Below are 15,755 nucleotides of genomic sequence, written 5' to 3'. Positions count from 1 at the left end.
AGAATATTTCAAATTTGTGATACAACAAGTATCACAAAATTGCGAAATCCTTAATATCTGGTCTTGGCTGAGACACATGGTTGAGCAGCCTACTATCTTACTGTCGCTAGCACAGAAGCAGAGGAGCTGAAGCGCGAGGAAGCTCACACATTCCATGAGAATTTTGGCGTAGCTACTACATGAACCATACCGAGACAAACATTCGATAATTCTCTATTAACCAAGGATTGCTAACCCAAAATGATGACTGTATCCAAAGGCACAATACTCGCCTGCCACCCTACATGAAATGAACTGTAAGTAAAAAGTCAAGATCCCATCTTTCTATCTGTGTATTCTATTATAGCTCTCCAATAGGCTCCTCCATAAATTCATCCAAAGGCTCTTCAATGTAGTCTTCGGTGGGTAGCTCTCCTGTGTAGCTTGCCTCCAACTTTAGATATTGGTCGACAATCTTGTCCAACCAAGCTGCCATTCGGTATCCGGCACGGGCGACTTGCTTTTCAAGCACTGGGGCTGCCTTTTCGTAGTACTCGCCGCTCAGCTCTTGGCCAGCAATGGCCTTGGGACCCTCGGGGAAGACTATAAATCGATGAGATTAGCGACGAGCCATACTTGGGTGCTGAACTTGGGGCTTGACTTACCATACTGGCACACAAGTTTGTTACATTCTCGTGACCAAGCCAATGCCGTCTCCTCCGGGTTGCTAAAGTCCAAGTCTGCTAGCCAATCGCCCTTTTCGTCTGCGTATATGCCGCTATTGATCTTCTCTGTGAGATCTTTAGACCACTTCTCCGCCCAACGATATGGCTTTCTCCCACGCATGCCAAGCCACTTCTCCGTAATGGAGCTGTCCCAAACGTGATGCAGATTGAATTCACGTCCATTCCACAACACGTGGATCCCGTTTCCACCTCTTGCGACGTCCTCGTTGTGTAGCGGCTGGTGCAGATCGCCGACGAAGTGAATGACAAACTTGGCTGCCTGCGCTCGGCGCCACGCGGGTAGTGACGGGTCGACGGACTGTTTGGTGTAGTTGGCCAGAGCGGTGATGACGCAGCCGGTCTCTTTGCAGTCGCGCTCAAAGTCGACATTGCAGTCCTCGGGAGGGCTGTCGTGCGCATCGATGAAATGGAACGTGCTTGTGAATCTGCCCCATTTTGTGTATCTGATCGAGTCGGCCCAGGAGGCCACCTTGGCCATGTAATCGGCATCTTGGCTGCCAAGGAGCTGCTTTAGGTAGGCTTCGGTCGTGTTGGCGACGAAGTTGCTTGCAATATAGGCTGTCGTTACGTGGCCCAGACCTGGATGCGAAGAGGGTTGATGTTAGACGGCTAGTGATAATGGTGGTGCATCACGGGGGAGTCGATACACACCTCCCCAAGCCATGGCCCCTGGCAAGGAGACGAGACTGAAGGCCACCGCATTTGAGAGCTTCATGGTGCGGCAAAAAAACAGAGCGGGTGCTGATGAGACAATTCTCGCGACGAATCCAAGTTCTATTCGATCTCTCTAGATGCAGCGAAATGATAAAAAAGCAAAGGATAAAGGATGACTGTTGCAGGACAAAGGTTGGTATGGGGAGGGTTCGGAAGGGAGTGACGGCTGAAGCTACCCCGGAAGATACAACGCTTTAGCGCTCCGCAGCTACACACGGCACTTCCAGGAGACGCCCGAGCCCCCCCCGCCGGCTACCAATCAGAGGCAGCTCAGCCACTGCGTGCGAGCGACGCTGCCGGCCCGAGTGCATACAGTATGTACTATGTACATGCATTTTTGCCTGCTTAGCACATGCGCACCTGGGGGGATCACACGCGCTTTGGTTGCGCATCAGCTGGGCTCGCTCAGCAGCCATGTGCCGGCCCAAAAGGGAAGTGGGAGCTGCGTAGAAGGCTGGGGCTGCTGGGGCGCACCGCTGCGGGCCAGTGTTGTCACTGCACTCCGGCCTCGGCAAGCGGTGACAAAATAGGCGGGACCGTAGAAAAAGATTGGGGTATTCCGTATACTTACTCTAAGTCAACTACTAACAAAGAGAGCGATGGTAAACATAGATTTAGGCAGGATAGTGAGATTAACAGTAGCAGAAATAGAGGTGTATACGTGGAGATAAAGGAGATGCATACTTGTGCGTCTACATGCTTGTGTATATACCTACCTATGATGACATCTGATATCCACCTAGGGATCCTGTCTTAGATATTACCAGCGTGCATTATACTATGTTATGTGCTTGCTTTCTGTCTGACACCGTTCCGCTTATTTTGTCCATCCCTTGCTTGCTCGGCACCGCCGCAATTGAGTTTGCAATTCCATGTACTCAGCTGGAGCCGTACTGCTTCTCATCGAAATACGTAGGTTTGTGCAGTATTGTGCGCTCTCTAGATAAGACATCTTTTTGTTCTCTTCCATGCAGTGAAACGGTAACACGAGGCTCGCCGACTGACTCTCCCCAAGGCGCACATATAAATGCCACCACTGCTCTTATCTCGTGCCACTCAAGCACACACTGCGAATCCCTTCACCCAGCCCGTGGTTGCAGGATGACGCATCCAGAGATAGCGCGCGCACGCTCCCCGCCGCTAACGCCTGCAAATGGAGACCCTGATCTCTGCGACGTGCGTCCCAGCCGTGTCGTGTGCAAGATTTGGTGTCCCTTGGCCCCGTCCAGCCGCAGCCACAGCCAGCCAATGGGGGCCCGCGGTTCTATCGCTGACCTCTGCGATAAGCAGCCCGCGATAAGGACGACGGCCTCGATGGGTCCCTTCCGACCTTCTCAGCTACTTATGACTAGGACCGATGATCTCGTGAGACACCCCGACCGGCCGATGCCTTAGATTTCCACATAATCTCGCCCTCTGCTCCTCCTCGACATACCTCCTCTTCACTCGACTGCCTCTCCATCGCTCGATTCTGCGGAGAAAACGAAAGCAAAAGTCCATTTTTCTGTCTTTTGTGCCTGCGCGCCGAGGTGCCGAGACCGTTCCAGTCACTTTGCTACCATGGCGTCTCTCGCGATGAGCGTCGTGGACGAGGCAGCGAAGCAGCTGCCTCTCCACCAAGCTATATCGGGCATCTTTGGCAGCATCAGCATGGCAGCATGGATATGCGTCATTGTACGTAGCGCATTCACTTTTTTTTTCTTTCTATTTTTTTGCAGCTCAAAGAAACACTCTTCTAATAGTCATCCTTGTAGCTCCCTCAGATGATTGTCAATTACCGAGCGAAGAGCGCCGACGGGCTAAGCATAACGTTTCTAGCCGTGTGGATGATTGGCGATGTTACAAACTTGATAGGTTCGTGCAGAATACTTGCGAATTCCCAATTTTCGTGAGGAGCAAGAAAATTTCCTTTGCTGCTACCCCCGCGGAGAAAGCCGCTGTGCGGAGCTGAGCTAACTCGCGACATTTAGGCGGACTCTTGACACACCTGGCGCCAACAGCAGTGGCATTGGCCATGTACTTTTGCGTCGCCGACTTGCTCCTCATCTCGCAATGCATCTACTACAACACGGTCAATGCTCGCCGAGCTGCTCTGGCGGCGGAGGAGAATGAAGAAGCACCCCTTCTTGGCGACCGACACACGACGGCGCATCGTCATCGTCACTCGGTATCGAGCGAGGACGGCGGCAAAATCGGACCCGCTGGCGATGAGCTGCTGGAGCGCTCTTCGTGGATGTCTAACACGGCCAGCCTGGTTGGCGTGTACGTTGCTGGCTTCATTGGGTGGTATCTCTCTTACAAGGCTGGAGCATACAAGGAGACGGATCCTGTTGTTTTCAACGCCGCGATACAAGCATCGCCAGACCTGCTGGAGAAGGTTGGCATTGTCCTGGGATATTTCAGCGCAGTCTGCTACCTCTGGTATGTTTTCTTCTTCTTCTTCTTCTTCTTCTTTTTTCTTTTTCTTTTTTTTTTTTTTTTTTTTTTTTTTTTTTTTTTTTTTTGCACACTCGAACATTCAGTCGCGATGCGCATCAGGCTAACTCTCTCATTTAGTGCTCGAGTTCCCCAAATCATCAAAAACTACCGCGAAAAGTCCTGCGAAGGTAAAGAGACCCCGTCCCAGATTGACCTCAATGTTATCATACTAATTGAGCATTCCAGGCCTTTCCATCCTGTTTTTCATGCTCTCCCTTACTGGAAACCTGACATACGCAGTCAGCATCGTGGCTTACTCCCAAGAGAGGAAATACATCATCAACACGATCCCTTGGCTCATTGGGTCCCTTGGTACTGTTGTCGAAGATGGCACTATTTTCGTGCAATTCAGGCTATACGCCAACAACAGGCGAAGCACACACGCATAAACTCAGGAGCCCGGATAATAGGGGTTGAAACATGGACTTGAGCGAACATGGAGATGGATCGCTCGATTTTTGGCATTGATTATTTGGCATCTGCTTGTTTGGGTTGTACGGGGTGAGGCGTCATGGTGTATTCACTTGGGCGTTTTGGCACGTTGAATGGACATATTTTACGTGGATTTGTCAGTGTTTGTTTGGATCTAGGGAGCATTCGCATCAGGTGTGAAGAGAAGCCTCCTTACCACGAGGCAGTCTCCAATGGATAGAATATTCTTCAGAGAACAATTGTATCGGTTTCTTTTACTCTCTATACCAGCTTGGAAATACAGTTATTTTACATACTACTCGTGAACCAGGCCAATCCCCACATGTACAGTATCCAGGCCTAATGATATCCACGAGAACCTTATATCTATTAACTAATACATTAGTTTGTACCGCAAAATATCATGGTTTAATAGAAATTGGCGCATCATCTTGTGAGGTTCTGCCTGCGCAAGCTAGCATCTGTTTACTTGGGAATTTTTATATCTATTCAAACACGATAACCTTTTTGATATATGTACACATCCAAAACAGAAAAGAAAAATTGGAACCACAAGTATGATTAGATGTAGCCCTTGAGGATGGCAGCCTCAGCATTGAGGATCGATGAGCCAGCCGCTCCAATAACCGCTGCAAGAATAAAAGTCAGCTCCATCTACCCTATAACAAAATGCAAGTCATATTGAGAGAAAAAGAACTTACTGTTGTGGCTCAAGGCAACAAATTTCAAATCAAAGATGCCACTCTCGTCAGCACGCACTCTGCCCACGCTGACAGTGTATCCTCTGCCCAGATCACGATCCAGTCTCGGCTGCGGCCGGTCGTCCTCCTCAAAGACCTTGATGGGTGGGTTAGGCGCGGAGGGGCATCCCAGCTTCTGGGCCTCGGAGACGTATGCCCGCAGAGCAGCCTTGCACTCTTCCGGTGAAGGAGGAGGCTGGCGCTCGAATTTGAGGCTCACGCAAGCAGTGTGGCCATCCATGACGGGGACGCGGTTGCACGATGCCGAGACACGAAGGCCGGTCTGCTCGACAAAGGCAGTGCGCCCATCGTCAATGGAGCCGAGAATCTTCCTGGCCTCGGTCTCGAGCTTGTCCTCCTCGCCCTGGATGAAGGGCACCACGTTGTCGATGATGTCCATGCTGGACACGCCCGGGTATCCTGCGCCCGAGACGGCCTGCATGGTGACGATGCTGACGGTGGAGATGGGGCCAAAGGCGGCCTGGAGGGCGGCGAAGGGGATGACGAGCCCGATGACGGCGCAGTTGGAGTTGCAGACGAGGAAGCCCTTGGACAGCTTGTGGACGGATCGCTGGTGGGGGATGAGGTCGAGGTGAGGCAGGTTGACGGTGGGCACGACGAGCGGGACGAGGGGATCGCGGCGGTAGTTTTTGGCGTTGGAGAAGACGGGGATTTCAGCCTTGAGGAAGGCCATCTCTGTGTTTGTTTTTCACGATTGATTAGTTTTTTGATCCCCTTCTTTCCTTCAATGACCTAATACGACCACTGCAGAATTTAACTCACCCACATCGCCCGCGACATCGGAATCGAGCCCGCTGAAGACCACGTCGCAGTCCTGGAACTCCTCCGGGCGGCACTCCCTCACGACCATGTCGGCGACGTCGCCAATGGGCGAGGCCTGCTTCCATCGCACGGCGTCCTTGTACTTCTTGCCGGCGGAGCGAGACGAGGCGCCGATGGCGTGGAGGGTGAGCGTCGGGTGGCCCTGGAGGAGGAGGATGAAGCGCTGGCCGACGGAGCCAGTGCAGCCGAGGACGCCTGGAGAGAAGTTTTAGTTGGTTGGTTGGTTGCTTGAGTGAGAGAGAGAGAGAGAGAGATGGATTGAATTGGAGGATTTTGTCTGACGTACCGCACTTCTTGCGAGGAGATTGCGCTGACATGGTGATGGATGATTTGTATGTGTGTAGGTATTAGACAAGGCCGGTTCGGAGCCTGATGCAATGACACGCCGCAGTTCAAGGGCGGGATGAAGGTGATGATGGAAGGACTGGATGTGGCTGAAATATGACTGAATACTAATTAACGATTCAGATTTTGGCAGCAAACAGATCGTCCAGACCAAGTAAACAAATATTGAAAAAGGTCAGAAAATGTCTGATTTGAACTTTTACAGCTTGTTGGCGTTGACTCGGAAGCTAAAGCTGGGATGTGACCCCACCATGACTTTTTTATCAATTGCTGGTTCCCCCGCCATCGGAGCGTCGTTGCAAGTCAGAGTGGGCTCGCCTTTTTTTACTAGTAGGTAATTGCATCACTTAATACTTTTTCACTCTCTGTTATTCTAACAGTGTGTTGTGTGTATATAGCTGCCTTATCTATAGCCTCAAATAATGAAATTGCACGCCGAGACCGCTTCGTTTGTTAAGTAATGTCTCCAATGTTGTTGATGCAGTACATGGAATAAGAAAGACCATTGCTATTCGGGCGGTATATTTTTTGCATTTCGGACGGTATATTTTTGACATTCGGGCAATATATTTTGGCATTCGGGCGGTATATTTTTGCAAGCTGCGCGGCATCTAACCCAGTTAGGCAAGATAGTAAAAATGAAGGTATCAAATATAATCCATACAAAGCTCCGTTTTTTTACACATTGGTATTGAATATTTGAGTGGTATAAATATTTTACAAATTATTTTTTAAATGTTCAGAGGTTAAATTTTTTTTATCAATTTTGTATATTCCATATATTTTATGAGTACTGCTAGTTCCAGTATCAAGTGAAAGGAGATCCAGGCCTGTCATCGGCCTGTCATCATCAATGACAAGCATCCATTATCGCGCTGTCGTACATAAAATACCAAATATTCATACGAGCCACCACCAACACAAGGGTATATAACATAGTAATCTCCCATTCGAGCACCCCAGCAGGCATTCCATCCATCGAATAAGCCTCTCCACTCCTATATTCTCTCTCTTCCCCTCGAGCAGCATATGACCATCACTTTGCCATAAAGGCAGATGGGCCAATGAAAAAAAAAAAAAAAAAAATTTCCCCGAAAAAGCACTGTTGTATAAAAAGATCCTTTCAAGGCTATAATTCCCACAATGCCTGCTTATTCCCGAAAAGTAAAAGAAACTCCTGTTCCTCCTATTACCCACTACGCCAAAACAAATAGTTGTCCTTGCTCCTAATGCCAAAACTATACCATTGAGATAATTTGAAGCCGAGATATGCCCCCGTAGAACTTCGATCCTATGTGCCAGCTCTTGGCACAATATTATTGACCAGAGGCTGACTCAAGTACGCTCGGCATCCAGAGAGAATATTCTATTATTAATGAGATCTCGCCTGGCGATCTTCTGGAGACGGAGATTGGGATCGTTGTCTGCGATTGTACCCAGAAACACCAGGTATGATGCCAAAGAAATTGTGTTGCCAATTCGATCGGCGTGCCTCAGAGGGTTCCACTTCCGCTACGCCTTGCTCAACATCCTCATCGCCGCTGGATGATGCTGAACCTTCGGCCGCCTGCTCGTCGTCATCGTCGTCACCGTCATCGTGGTACGGTTCATATCTAGGGTTAGTCCACGAGCTGCGACCCATAGAACGGACTACGTCTCCCTTGCAGATTGGACATGTTCGTCGACGAGTAGTCAACCACGGAGTGCTTTTTATCTTAGTTAGTCTGATATTCTCTAGAGGAAGAGAGAAGAAAACTCACATGCAGTCGGCGTGGAATTCATGGCCACAAGGAAGCCTCATTACTCTACTCACGCCATCGATATATTCCTCCAGGCAGACGACACACTCTACCTGTCTTCCCATGTACTTTCTCCACTCGCCCGAGATGGCTCCCCTTTCGTGGCCGGAACGACCAGCACGAGCATTTGTCTGTAGCACCGGCAAGCTGCTGGAAGCTGGGGCGTGGAAATTAGCGCTTTCCAAGGCTCCACTGGCGGTCCTGGAACGAGGTCGTGGTCTGCTGGGCCTAGGATTAGACTGCAACAGTGGTGTGGTTGCTGTTGCGCCTGAGGGAGAAGAAACCCTAGGTGACAGGCTGGGAGAGCGTGCAACACTGTGATAGGTTCTGACGGGCAGTCGCTCCACCACAGACTTGGGCGCCCGCCACCTTCTCCTTCGGATTCTCGCACGCAAGACTAGGAGAGCATATACAATAGAAAGTGTCACCAAGGGGCTGATTACAAGAACAAGGAGGGTATCGAAGAACGGGCTGGCGCTACTGGTCGGCGTGATGGTAACCCAGAGACCCTCGTGACGCACAGGATCCTCGTCTTCTTCTGGAATGTCGTCATCATAATCACCATTATCAAGCTCGAGGACCTCGTCTATTTCGTCATCATCATCGCCAAAGATTCTGGAGATGAGGCTCTTGCCCTTGCCGGATGGCGCGACTCCTCTGAGCTCGAAGGTAGAGGTAGATTCGTTTTCATCTTCAGACCCCTTATGGAGCTTATACTCGCCACTGCTTGGGGTAATGCTTCCACCCTTGGGCTCGTCGGGGCTCGCCGCCTTGTCAGAGACCTCACCCTTCAAGCTAGTAGGAGAAGAGGCCGGTGCCTTGGTATTGCTTAGAACATCTGGGTCCCGCCAGTCCTGAACTCCAATGATGAAGTCGTCGCCTCCTGCTTTTAGTTGTTGCTTCGGTTGCTTCTTTTGTTTGGTTATGCTGGGTCTTGTAATGCTGTCTTTCTCGTCAACCCAATCCTCAACCACAACCCAGTCTATCTGGCCGCTGCTTGGTGGCCGGCTCTCGCTGTGCACGCTGCGAGAAGATGTGCCCCATTTGAAAAAGCGCGAAAACCAACCCGGCTTATCTTCAGCTTCTTTTCTCTTTGTAAGCCGCTTTTCCTTGGTCGATCTCTTTGACTTCTTCGACTGAGTTGTCTTAGAACCCGAGCCCTTGCTCTTTCTTGCCCTGGATCCCTGTTGGACTTTCAGGACAGGGTTACCGTTGTCATCGAGAGTGTCTTCGATAAAACTACCAGGCTGTGTCAACGACGATAGCAGTTGTGCGGTCGTCCGAGCTGTGAAGACTGACGGAATCGTCACGTTGTCGACATCGTCGCCATGGGCAAACATTTGAATTAGCGGTCCTCCCTTGACGTTGTCGCCCACGATAACGCCAATGGCGCCTCTGCGCTGTGCCCACATGACTTTTTCTAAGAATCCACATCCTCCACGCATCAGCAGAACAATCTTTCCCTTGATCTCAGCTCCTTCCTGGATCGATTGGATATCGGCGTGAGAGGACGCAGAGGCGTCTTGCCGAGGGAGGGCGCTGCTAAATCTGACGTGAAGGTGGTTGTCGGTGCCATCATCAGCAGGAACGTTCGGATGAAGGCCCGCTTCAGCATCTGCTTCTGACTTGTCTCGAGTAACAAGGTCGTCGTTTGCCCGCGAATGGCGTGTAGATTTGAAGGCATCAGCGCGTAATGCAGCTCCGTGAACGCTCTGCTTCAGTGCATGTTTCGCATCTGCACCGTCCCAGCCAGGAAGATCGCTGCAACCGAGCTCCCCGTTGACATCGAAGCTGTCTTCAGTGAAGCCGCTCCCAACCCACAGCTGCCCGCTCAGCCCACTCGGCGATAGACTAGGCCCGAACGCTGCAGGCCGAGCTGCAAAAGATGTGCTGTTGTCGTCGGTCAAGCTGATGGCCGCGTTGGGCGGGAACAGGGAGAACGGCGTGTTGTAGAAGATGAGTCCCCATATCGATCTGTTAGGTCGGCTCTCAGTGGGGTACCGAGACGATGCGGCGTGTCTGGACGCTGTCGCCGAGCGGAAGAGGAGGAAGAGAGACGAGGAGATGCAGAACACAAGGATCACGATCCGAGGAGTGCGCATCGTGAGGTGCGCAGCTGTGGGCCAGCTGCAGATGTATGGGCTTGTTTGCTTTGTTGTTAGATTCTGTTTCGCCGAAGATGAGGTTGTTATGCCTCAGCTCAGGGAGAGGCTGACGTCGTCCGGCTGAGACAACCGCATGGGCTCAATGCCGGGCGGCAGGATGCGAAAAGAAGAAACGGTATCGGATCCGCGGGAAACAACAAGAACGAGAACAAACACAAGAATCACTTTCTAAGGAGACGGTAGAAACGACGTAGGACAACGTGCACAGGAGGAACGGTGTGAATAAGGAAAATAGGAAAAAGAGTTCGACGTCTAAAGGATAAAAGTAGAGGCAGGTATGAGGAGTAAACAGGGCGGGGCGGGCACAAAATGCGCGACCATGGCCCTCTGTGCATGCTGTACTTAAACCAATACGAAGCTTATAGCGAGCGGGCGGCAGTGGCGGAGGGGGCCCAGGCCGCTAATTGTGCCAAGGGCAGTCGCCTGTAAGTTCGACGGCGGCGCTATAAGAGCCTTGAAACATCCGTTTCCGACGCCCAGAAAGACATCACGCATTTGTCGCGGCAATGTGACGTTTGCCGCAGCCCAGCTGATTGCTGCTGTCTGTCTCACAGCACGCGGAAGGCCGCGGGCTTGGGCGATATGCGCCATCGCACGACGCCTTTGCTGCCATCTCCCGGCATTTCCCTGATCTGACAGACGGGGCATCGCGGGTTCTATGATCGAGGCACGCGTTTAGTGCGGCCCTGGCTGTGGGACGATGGGCTGAGAGCTGCTAGCTGGTGGAGCCCTGGACCGATGCGCTGGGCTGGGCTGCCTCACAAGCTGGACAAGCTCAGCTCCCGGCAGTATTACAAGTTAGTATTATTTCCATTCTACAGTACTCCGTATATACATGTAGTTCTGCTGCATTGGCCAGAAGCAGGAGATTTTTCGACATGAGGCGGCGCCACCGTGTTTGCCGTGTCTGCTGCAAAGTAACTACCTATGCATAGAGCCTGAAGTGCACACTGCCTTAATACCTGCCTCCCTGAATCAGCCGACAGCAGCAGAATACCTGTCAGAGCTACATACATGCTTGGGTGGACAACAAGATAAGCGGGACTGCTGCATGTGTCTGGAGAAGGCATGAATACCTAGGCTAGGTACCTTATCCGTAGCATCATTCATGCCTTAGTAGTTCATGATCTCTGTCTCTCTTCGTCATCGCATCTGCCGCGTTCGCAGCGTCACATCAACATGCCATGGATCTCCTGCATCCCGCTCAAACTATCCAAACGTAGCTCGGCGTCTAGCACAAGGGGAGCCATTGAAAGCCAGAATTAGGTTCTGATGGCCGCCAGAGCTGGGGGCCACTGTATCCACTAACCCACTCGGAAACCCACTGGCCTTTGGGCACTGAGAAGCTGCATGACGCAACTGCGCGTGACGACATCAGGTGGAGATGGCATGACTTGCGTGCAGTGCAGCATTTCCATTCCCGGCACTTGTGAGTGCATCGTCCGGAGGGCATTTGAAATCCAGATTTCGCGAGTGAGACGGGAGATGAGCAAATGCGTCTTTGGTGCATTTCCTTGTATATTTTGTGATAAGGATGATAACGGGAGCAATTAGTTCTTGGAGTGCGCACGTGCTCTCCTGGATCACAAACGAATACGAAGGGGCTCGATGCTGCGCCGCCAATCCCAGCGCATCTTCATGTCGCATCGTGTAGCCAGGGGCAGCCTTTTGCATAGGATGCACATGATTTGCATGTGCTTCCCACTTTTCGTGGTCTATGCTTTTGCACATCTACAGTATGTGTTTACGCGAGTGATGATATTATCTCCACGTACATGTTTAATTGCTCGTAAAGAAGAAATTTAAAAATAGCATCTTTTACTGCTTCATAACTCATAACTCATCGATGGGCTCAAAAGTTCTCCAAGCAATAGGCTAAGAGAAATCCCAATCCAGCGCCTCTAAACATCATCAGCTCAAACCAGCCAGCTATTAGGCCTATATGCTAATGTGCCCATCTTAATACTAATCTTGATACGCCTCCTTAAATATCTTAAAACTCCTCTGATAGGATGCCGCGCATGGTAATATCGTCCTCGTCATCTACGCCCTTCTCCCCTTTCCCGCGATCCCATTCCCTCTTTTCGCCGGCCTTGGACCATACCACGTCTTCCTCCGTTTTTTCTCGCTGGCTATTGTTCATCTTCTGAATCTGGTGCTCCGCGATCCCGGCTGCTCTCGCCCGCTCTGCTTGGATCAGTCGCAGTTTCTGGCGATCCCTAAACGCTTCCACGGCATCATCAAGGTTGGCCTCCTCATCATCTGGCAATATGTCTGTACTCGGATCGTATGAATCAGAGAACCGCCGATCCAGGCCAGAAGCTCCTCCAACGGTTCCCCGTCCACGGTATCTGGGAGGCGGAGCAGGTCCGATAAATTCTTCCAAGGGATCTGACTCGTCATCATCATGTCTGTTACGGGCATCTCTCAAAGACTGCTTTTCAGCAGCTAAAGGAGAACGGCTCCGATGTTTACTTCTCTTCGTTCGAGGTGATCGAGAATGACGCCGGCGGCGAGGCGACTTGGATCGATCTCTTCCGCGATCGCGAGAATGTCGACGTTTGTGCTCTGGAGAGTGATCACGGTGCCTTCTTCGGGAGCTCCGTGGCTTATCTTCGTGGTGCGTCCTTCGCTCGTCGTCCTGGGGGCTTCTTGATAGTCGGCCATAGTCCTTCTTCGATTTACGACGATCAGGGCTTGCATCTCTTTCTCGACGCGACGACCGATGCGAATGGCGATTGCCATCACTCCTATTTTTAGATCTTTCTTCGCTAGCAGCTGACTTCGTATCGTCGCCGCGTTTGTGCCTTGATCCGCCTAGGATGGATTGAATGTTTCCAAGCTGCCGTTTTCGTATATCCCTGGGTGTTGGATCTGTCTTTAGTCGTTTGACTTCTTCGGCGTGCTCCAGATCCTTAAGCCTCGCTCTTGATTCGGCCGCTTCCTTAGCCAGCAGCGCTTTGTTGTGTGAATCCGTTTCATTGATGATGTTTCTCAAAAATCTCGTATTCGGCTTCAGCGCGTTGGACGGCCTTCAACTCCGTCAGAACAATCCTCCATACGCAGAGCAGCGGACTCCATTACTTATTTTTCGTGTTGAAAGCTTCCATACCCATTGCTGAGTATTTTAGCGAGCAATCGCTGGCCTCTTTGGCCAAAAGGTCGGCGACATATTCGTCGGTGAGAAGCTCGTCGTTGGGCATGGGAAGAGCAGAATAGTGCGGATAATAAAGCACAAGACTGGTTGTAGTTTATGTCAATTACGTAGCAAGCAAATCCGGGGTGTTGAAGAAACAGGGTCTAGCAGTCGAGTTCGCCAAGATGACTCAGCGCATGAGATCCCTGCTGATAAGATAAGTGATGCATGCAAACCTCATGCAGTGCCACGCTAAACTGCATCGGGTTCCATGTCAACACGCTGCATCGACTCTCCTTCACAGGTTGGCGATACTGGTCCTCAGAAGAGAGAGAAAGACGCTCGTTGTATCAAATTGCGCTGTGACATCGTTTCCGATTACCACAAGATGAGCGCGAAAACACCAGAAAAGGTGCTCGAGACCTTGCGCCGTCTTCAGGAGAAAAATGAGCTTTCCATCATCAAACTGAGCGAGCCAATCTCAAATTCTACGCCAAACGATGCCCGCCAGCGCATCTCCGACGCGTCCAACACGTCCATTGACGGCCCTTCTCCAACCAGCCTGGATGCAGATCTCATTCATTACAAAGAGCTCTTTTCTAAACTACGATTTTCCTATGTCGAGCAAGTGACCAAGGAGAAGTTTATCCGCGCAATCGTAGGCGACCCGCCACTCATCGTAACGCTTCAGGAGAACCTGGATCTTGAGCGAGAAAATGCAGAGGCTAAGGCGCAGCTCAAGAATCTCAAGCTGGAAGTGGCAGACATGGTTTCCGATTTGGAAGCCAGAGGGCGAGACCTAAGCAAGAGATACGAAAAGATTCAGCTGGAGACTGTGCGGTTGGAAGAGCTGCCTGCCAAGACCGTCGAGCTGGAGAATCGCATCAGAGAGCTCAAGGATCAGAATGAGGCGTCGGATGCGGACCCGAAACTCCAGCTGCCTCTTGCAAAGACACTGAGCTTTGTTTCGAAGCGGAAAGCAGAGCAGCAGGAGCTTGCGCGCGAGCTTGAGGCGCTGCAATCCAAGGTCCCCAGGAAGAGAAAAGAAGTAGAGAGACTGCAGACTGAGTTACAGCCGTTGGAGGTAAAGCGGCAGAATAGCACTACGGCTGCGCGTGAGGCTCAGAGAAGAAAAGAGGCCGCTCTTGGTGGAGTTGCGGATGATCTTGAGCAGAGGGCTCGGTGGTGGCGAGCGAGCGAGAGCATGTTGAAGCAAGTCCTTGACATTAAGCCATGATACAAAGGGGCATGGGTTAATGGAATTATACGAGTATGATTTATAGAGGTTAAACGGGTTTATTTGGCGTTTACGGGGATGCTCAGACACTGCAATGCTTGGGTTAAGGAGGCGTTGGATGGGCTTTTTGAGGACCTTGAATGGAATGTGATTTGAGAAACATTTTCTGTATATACCACAAGAAGAGCTTGAATTTAGAAACAAGACTCTAATACATTACATTAGCCAGGTCAGGTTAATGAAGCATTGATTTCCGCTTTAGTTTCAGCTAGTCTGTGCCTTTGTTCCAGAGTCATTGTCGACTTTTGGAACCAGAGATGTATTCTTGGTTTTCCGATTTCACTCTTCAATCATCATAAGCTAAGAACCCAGCGACTAACATCTTCAATCATCTATATGAGCAATAAATATCTAACCAAGCAGCGAGATAGCATCCGTTGAGACCGAGTGTTGCGGGTATATCCTCCACATTCAACGCGCCAAAGCTGAAATATGAGTCCATGATGTATTGAAACAGGCATTCAGATAAAGACAATTGTGTGAATGAATGAAGAACGCTAAAAGTCTCTGAAAACACATGTCGTCAAACCACAGTCAGCAAAACTTACCAAGACCTTGTGACAAAGGGTTTCAGGGGATATCCTATTTATAGCGTGAAAGTAGACCATGAACTATTTTTATCATGGTTGAAGCTTCCCAAATGGCATCTGTTGGTACCTTTGGATGTCAGTATGAAAATAATTGGTAATCTTACAGAAACCGATACGGACGGCAGTGATGAACTATTGAAGCGAGTTAGTGCTTTGCTTTTGATGCTGCGTGGAAAGCAGCGGTATAGTTTCAAATGAACTAGGAACAAGTGATCATTCTCTTTATGTGTTTTGCGAGTAATGGTTATCCTATTCAGCTATTTTGATCAAAATATCCTGCAAATGGTTCGCACTCTGATTTCATATTCGATAAATGGGTACATTTATTGAGAAATTTTACAATGTTATAATAGATATGCACACGATTCTGCATAATCTACTAAACTAGAAAGTCGAGCAGAAAAAAAAAATTAGATATTGTTCGGTATATCCTTAGAAGAATGTACCTTGTAGGACTATTTCGCCAAGAGAATTCCCTTGAAGTACTCGTA

General features: G+C 50.3%; 6 protein-coding genes across 6 annotated transcripts; 2 read left to right on the top strand and 4 right to left on the bottom strand.

The window, feature by feature from the left end:
* Positions 1-248: 248 nt before the first annotated feature.
* Positions 249-1,604, bottom strand: TrAFT101_002528 (uncharacterized protein). The gene is made up of 3 exons (XM_024909477.2): positions 1,377-1,604; positions 645-1,304; positions 249-582 (listed from the first exon to the last, which is right to left on the bottom strand). Exons 1-3 carry the CDS (start codon positions 1,438-1,440, stop codon positions 341-343), a joined length of 966 nt encoding a protein of 321 aa, XP_024763641.1. The 5' UTR covers positions 1,441-1,604; the 3' UTR covers positions 249-340.
* Positions 1,605-2,440: 836 nt separating this feature from the next.
* On the top strand, positions 2,441-4,773 carry TrAFT101_002527 (uncharacterized protein). The gene is made up of 5 exons (XM_024899521.2): positions 2,441-3,113; positions 3,194-3,293; positions 3,410-3,860; positions 3,996-4,045; positions 4,104-4,773. The coding sequence occupies exons 1-5, from the start codon at positions 3,000-3,002 to the stop codon at positions 4,304-4,306; spliced, it is 918 nt and encodes a 305-aa protein (XP_024763639.2). The 5' UTR covers positions 2,441-2,999; the 3' UTR covers positions 4,307-4,773.
* On the bottom strand, positions 4,330-6,482 carry TrAFT101_002526 (uncharacterized protein). Its single transcript, XM_024903417.2, has 4 exons — positions 6,219-6,482; positions 5,873-6,127; positions 5,051-5,785; positions 4,330-4,978 (listed from the first exon to the last, which is right to left on the bottom strand). The coding sequence occupies exons 1-4, from the start codon at positions 6,247-6,249 to the stop codon at positions 4,911-4,913; spliced, it is 1,089 nt and encodes a 362-aa protein (XP_024763638.1). The 5' UTR covers positions 6,250-6,482; the 3' UTR covers positions 4,330-4,910.
* Positions 6,483-7,115: 633 nt separating this feature from the next.
* On the bottom strand, positions 7,116-10,453 carry TrAFT101_002525 (uncharacterized protein). The gene is made up of 2 exons (XM_024909476.2): positions 8,038-10,453; positions 7,116-7,983 (listed from the first exon to the last, which is right to left on the bottom strand). The coding sequence occupies exons 1-2, from the start codon at positions 10,176-10,178 to the stop codon at positions 7,650-7,652; spliced, it is 2,475 nt and encodes an 824-aa protein (XP_024763637.2). The 5' UTR covers positions 10,179-10,453; the 3' UTR covers positions 7,116-7,649.
* A 1,500-nt stretch (positions 10,454-11,953) lies between these two features.
* Positions 11,954-13,506, bottom strand: TrAFT101_002524 (uncharacterized protein). The gene is made up of 2 exons (XM_024898612.2): positions 13,326-13,506; positions 11,954-13,273 (listed from the first exon to the last, which is right to left on the bottom strand). The coding sequence occupies exons 1-2, from the start codon at positions 13,442-13,444 to the stop codon at positions 12,235-12,237; spliced, it is 1,158 nt and encodes a 385-aa protein (XP_024763636.2). The 5' UTR covers positions 13,445-13,506; the 3' UTR covers positions 11,954-12,234.
* An 82-nt stretch (positions 13,507-13,588) lies between these two features.
* On the top strand, positions 13,589-14,870 carry TrAFT101_002523 (uncharacterized protein). The gene has a single exon (XM_024907592.2). The coding sequence runs from the start codon at positions 13,649-13,651 to the stop codon at positions 14,612-14,614; it is 966 nt and encodes a 321-aa protein (XP_024763635.1). The 5' UTR covers positions 13,589-13,648; the 3' UTR covers positions 14,615-14,870.
* The last annotated feature ends 885 nt before the right edge of the window (positions 14,871-15,755 follow it).

This window comes from Trichoderma asperellum, chromosome 2, assembly GCF_020647865.1.
Source record: "Trichoderma asperellum chromosome 2, complete sequence".
NCBI classification, from domain to species: Eukaryota; Fungi; Ascomycota; class Sordariomycetes; order Hypocreales; family Hypocreaceae; genus Trichoderma; species Trichoderma asperellum.
Note: the sequence above shows the minus strand (reverse complement) of the source record. Positions and strands in the feature narration are given on the sequence as shown.